Source organism: Gouania willdenowi, chromosome 16 (assembly GCF_900634775.1).
Source record: "Gouania willdenowi chromosome 16, fGouWil2.1, whole genome shotgun sequence".
Taxonomy (NCBI): Eukaryota; Metazoa; Chordata; class Actinopteri; order Blenniiformes; family Gobiesocidae; genus Gouania; species Gouania willdenowi.
Genome location: NC_041059.1, coordinates 26,252,661 through 26,258,431, shown reverse-complemented (window position 1 = coordinate 26,258,431; position 5,771 = coordinate 26,252,661). Strand labels below are relative to the sequence as shown.

General features: G+C 41.7%; 1 protein-coding gene across 1 annotated transcript; it reads right to left on the bottom strand.

Annotated features, from left to right (window-relative positions):
* Nucleotides 1-3,381: 3,381 nt before the first annotated feature.
* tmem74 (transmembrane protein 74) lies at nt 3,382-5,163 on the bottom strand. The gene is made up of 2 exons (XM_028470902.1): nt 5,041-5,163; nt 3,382-4,458 (listed from the first exon to the last, which is right to left on the bottom strand). The coding sequence occupies exon 2, from the start codon at nt 4,336-4,338 to the stop codon at nt 3,526-3,528; it is 813 nt and encodes a 270-aa protein (XP_028326703.1). The 5' UTR covers nt 4,339-4,458; nt 5,041-5,163; the 3' UTR covers nt 3,382-3,525.
* Nucleotides 5,164-5,771: the final 608 nt, after the last annotated feature.

The window sequence follows — 5,771 nt, the reverse complement described above, 5'->3', positions numbered from 1 at the left end:
AAAAACGTCCTTACTTACTACTAATAAGTAATAATTCTGAGGTTATTGAGGGAAAACTCTAAGTTAATGGCTTACTGGTTGTATAATAGGGCCATGCAGAATAAGGCATTAATAAGTACTGAATAATGACTCATTAAGAGTCAATCTATTACTAATTTAAATACTAATGCTAAGCTAATTCCTTAGGTGTTCCTAACACCTAAGGAATTAATGCATTCCTTAGGTGTTCCCTAAACTAAAGTGTTACCATCATACCAAACTTGCTAAATCGAGTTCTAAATTTTCATTTTATATGCTTCAGAATTTATGTTACGTCGATGTAGATGTTACGTCGTGAGGGTGACGTTAACCACACTGCTAAACCCTCACCAACTAGTTTAACAGAAAAAACAAAAAATACCATTTAAATGTGTGATGTGGTTCCAAAATATAACTAGTGAAACCTTAAATAAAGTTTCATTACCATTAACTGGTGATATCCCCCCCTCCACGTTTCCCATGACATCCCACACATCCATGCGATTGGAAGTGCAATGTTTCTGCTCTCACGTGCCACCAGGTAAACTCATCACCAGTTCAACTAATACACCAACAGCTAAACCTGTCTTTGTACCAGTTTTTCAATCACATAATTACTGCTAGTATAACGTGTACCGTGAGAACAGAATTATCGCCGAAATTTTACTTTTTAGACATTCAATCACCTGTTCTCCTTTAATTATTGGCATGTAAATGCATTATATTGTGCCAAAACATGCTTGTGAGGCATTCCTGTGTCCTGTTTAAACTTTTAAATAAAGAGAGAAAAAAAAAAAAAAACATAGCTTTTTCTGTTTCTCAACATGAATTTCATTTTTTCCATCTGTTTTCCCTGATTTTCCCTCAGTATATATGGCTGTGATGCTGCGACAGGGAAAAAGCAGAAGCTATCCTGTGAGTGTGTTTACCAGACATTGATTACTCAATCTATATCATCAATAATGGCTACCTTGTATCATTTTTTTTTTTTTTTACAATTTGCAATGTGCAAATGTATCCCATGTCTAATGCATGATTTATGAGTCAACACACACACAAAAAAAAAGGGGGGGGGGGGGATTGGTTAGCACGTTAGCACGTTAGTTTTTGATGTGTGTGCTGAAAAACCACAAAACTAGCTTTACTGTTTAGGTCACAAAGGCATTTTTAGAAAATGTTCACATTATAAACCTCTTTTTCTTCAGCACTCTGCCTTCGCCTTTTTTTTAACATAGCAATAATGATCTTTAGAACTAATGATAGCACACTTTTGAGAGGTGAGGAGCTTTTTGAAGTAGCAGCAGATAAGGTTTTGGAAGTAGGGCAGCTCCTTATAATGTGAGATTATTCTTTAGTCTTTGCACAGACTGTCACAGGCACTTGGGCTGCGGTTGGACTTTGAAAGCGACATGAACAAAGAAAGGTAGATGCTGATGTTCTGTAGGAGTGGCAGACAGAAGCACACATTGCTCTCAGCGCGCTCCACTGCAGTCAGTTTGCCTCCAACGCTGGCCCTGACGTGAAGCTTACCTCAGCACTGCACCAGAGTGGGACTGTCACTGGATATTACCATGTGGGCCACTGAGCTGATTCTCCCATTGGTCACAGCAGAAAGACTTCCTCTACTCTCCTACCCCGAGGACACAGCATTTCCTGAAATGTGCCCGTGTGCAGTTTTTTGCTGTTGAAAACATTCACATTAAATATGAATAACCTTAATAATAAATGGAAGCCCTTTGAGATTGTATAGCGGGCACCAAATGTGAGGTTCAGTGTTTGGGACACAGAGATCTCCTCTTTTTATCCATTACTATTAGTTTAATATCATATATAGACTTTTCTAGAACTGATTGCTGTGTTTGAAGTGGTTTCTCCAATCAGAACAACTATGAACTAAAGTTAAACATGGCAGATTTTTCCTTCTTGAGTACAGTTGGTGTGGATACGGAAGAGGATTAGGGCCAATTTTTATGGAGAAATTAATTTTGGGCAAATCAAGAATAAAGTGGGAATTTTGAGATTAAAGTTGATATTTCGAGAATAAAGTTCAAATATAATGTTGGGATTAAAATTGAAAAGACGATATAAAAGTCTAAATTTTGAAAATAAACTCAAAATACAATATCATGCTAATAAAGTCAAATCTACTGAATCTGACTAGGGCCATATCACCATATACGACAACAGTCTCCATCCAAACTAATCTGTTTCCATAGGTCCTTAATAGCCAGACGGACTCAATGCTCCGCCTCTTCCAAACTTGACTGTTTTTTCCTTCTGAACAGATTGTGTTTTTGCCAATATCTCTTCAAAGTCCTTAAAGAGATGACAATGCCATGTTTATGAGCTAAAAGAGAAAAATGATCTCTGTTATTAAAACCCTACTTTGAGGTGTAGCTTAACGCAGCCTTTTCAACTGGTGGGTTGGGACCCAAAAGTGGGTCGCGACCTGTACTAAGTGGGACGCGGACAGCTGGTTAAAAATAAACAAATACTTAATGTCTGTCATGTTGGTCTTGTCTTTTATTTTGAAAGAAACTTTACTTTTGACAGGCATGATGCGCAAGAAAATCTATAGATTTATGTTTTAAAATGTGTTTTTTTTCAACAGCTATTTTTGAAAAACTAAATTTGCTGGTTGAACTCTGGGTCACGATTGAAAGACCGTGGAAAAATGTGGGTCCCGGGGTGAGACCAGATGAGAACCCCAGTTTTAAAGCGTTCGTCGATACACGGGATTTTGTAGATGGCCATGATTTGTTGTCATGTGGTGAACTGGTCCTCGTCAGCTTCTGTAGATTTGGCTTCATAAGCAAACCTTCAGCTTTTATCACGATATTGTATTGGGAGTTTATATTATAAATGTAGACGTTAAAGAGTAACTAAACCCCTGCTTTCTCCTGACCTGCCACTAGGAGGAAAATTTAAAAAAATCTTGATTGTGGGCGGGACTTCTGGAGCAGTTAGGACACACCCAGTCTATACTATAACATCTCTAATGAACAATCTATGCTATGCTAACTAGCTACTCATTGCTCAATATACCTCTCTGTTCACTGTTTTCTCAATCCAACCTACTCACCACAGATTGTAGAGCCCACAGGTGCTTGTTTATATAAAAGGGGCGGGATTAACGGTGCTCGTTTGAGACGCAAGATTGGTCCCAAAACGTCACATGATCGTGTTCTCAGCCAATAGCAAAATGCTATTATAATAGCTGGGTTTCAACCCTTAGAGGACAGTCACTGACATTTTACAGCAAAATATGACAAATTGAAATACTTTGACTAAAATGTTGAGAGGATCAATCAACAGCTCTGTTTCATACACAAATATATTTCATAAAAAAATTGTTTTGGGGTTTAGTTACTTTTTAATCTCGTTTTTTTTCTTTTTTTTTTTTTTCTTAATTTGCACAAAATTATTTTCTCCATCAAAGTTGACCCTAATCTGCTCCCGTAGAGTGGATGATATTCATTATTCCTATATTTCATATTCTATAGCAGCTTAAGTCAACGTTTCTTCCATGTCCCCTTCTATAGATAAGTGTGCAGAGGAATGGCTGGGGCTGGATCTGGTTTTCAGGCTGATGGAACCGTAATGTTTGGCTGAGCGCTTGGAGTAGGCGATCACCTTCCTCCTGTACATCTCTCCCTTCCACATGGAGATCATCAGCAACGTGGAGAGCACCACGCCGCCCAGCGTCAGCAGGCACAGGCCGGCTATGACGCACCTGTCCAGGTGGGCGCCGATCCGCGCGCTCTCCATCTCCAACCTCTCCATCTCCCGCGCAGACACGCTGTCTCTGTCCACGTGCACGTCCCGAGGCACGGCGTAGGAGATGATCACCAGTGAGATCCCGGTCACGAGGAACGTGACTGCACTGATAAAGCCGTAGTCTATTGAGTTCCCTGATCCCTCCCCGAAGGACAGGTCGTCCTCAGACATGAAGGAGAACTCCGGAAACGTCTCCGAGCTGCACGGCTCGCCATTACGCACGGCTCTGTCAGCAGTTTTGCAACTCGTCTCCGAGCTGGCTAACCTTAGGTTCACATTCTCATCAATATACGTAAAAGATGTCTCTAACTCCTCATCGCAGCAGATTTTAACTTTCTCCAGACCGGAGTGACACACTTTACCCTCCGCGTTGGTTTTCCGTGGCGCCGTCCTTGGTGCTGAAAGCCGACCGTGGCCGCTGCGTCCCGGGGAAGCGACGCCCTCCCTGCGGCCATGCAGCGCGTTGGAAACCCGGTGGATAGCGTGAGGAAGACCGGACTGTGTGCTTCCCTCAACCGTAGGAGGGATCTCTGGAGAAGCCATTCACGTTTCACCTCCTCCTCCTCCTCCTCCTGCTGCTGCTGCTGCTGGTGGTGGTGGTGGTGGTGGTGGTGGTGGACTCTGAGTCTTCCTCCCGCAATGTTTCCTCTCCACAGCATCCCCCTGTCAGCAGCACACGCACGGAATGTCTCGCTTAAAACAATGCAAATCTGAAGCTCTTTTTGGGTCATGAACGCGCAACAATATGTGCGTAAATGATAGGCTTTACAATAACAGCAGGTTTGCTATTCTTACTAAGCAGCACTGAGACACAAAGTTGATCAGATCCTGTAAAAGAAATCCACAGAAAGGCGCTTAGATGTGTGTGATTAACCAAATACCTTCGTATCCAATTAGGAAAACAATTCACGTTAAATCCAGATTAAAGCAGAGCTGCAGTAGAACAGGCCTTTATAGAAACAGGACTGGGCTTCAACTTTGGTCACAACTAATCCATGCACTCTTTAGTCTAAAGTAGGCCTACACATATATAATATACATATTTAACAATACTGACTGCCTTTTGATGAGTATAATCCGCACTAAACAAACAAACAAACGCTCTCTGTATAAAACAGTACAGACTGTTTGCTTTAGGATGCACAGTAATGCTCCTCTGCATCAGGGTGGAACTGTGCTACACAAGCCGCTTTAATGCATTCCTCTAATCCGATGCACCAACCCCTCCACAGCTTGCACACTTACCGTGTTACTACAGCATCCCCTCAGAATGTCCTCCTCACACACACACACACAGCAGCAGCAACGAGGAGCGGGTGGACAGCGACCCTGAGCTGAGAAGGATCCTTCCTGTGCTGCTCTCTCTCTCTCTCTCTCTCTCTCTCTCTCTCTCTCTCTCTCTCTCCCTCTCTCCCCCTCTCTCTCGTGTCTCAGTGGGTCTAAGTCCCTCCCACACACTGAGTCTCAGATGCTGCGCAGATTGAGATCAACTGACAGTCAACACGCACAGGATGAGGATGAGGAAGGAGAGCCCACAGTGGAGTCTGAGCACTGTCTTATTGCAGTGAGGGATCCATACTATAAGCATTTCAACACAGACACTGCAGTCAGGGCTAAATATAGCTTAGAGATCTTCTCCTGCTTATGAAGGAGAGAGTCGGTAAATCACGAGGGTTGGTTTCATTATATACTGTAGCTACTACAGCTCAGTTTGTCCCATTTATGAAGACTGTGAGATTATTTGCCTGCCAGGTTGGTGTTCAATCTCACTACTGTCCATTGTTATTATTGTTAAATTTAATTAAAAAAAAAGAAAAGAAAACATTATAATAGTTGTAATTTGTCAAATTACTACTATTGTCAAAACCATTGCTTGACAAACACACAAAAAAGACCCCCCCAAAAAACTTTGGGCATACTTGCATACTTAATATGGGTACAACAGTTTCAATTCAAGTGAAGATAAAATAAACAAT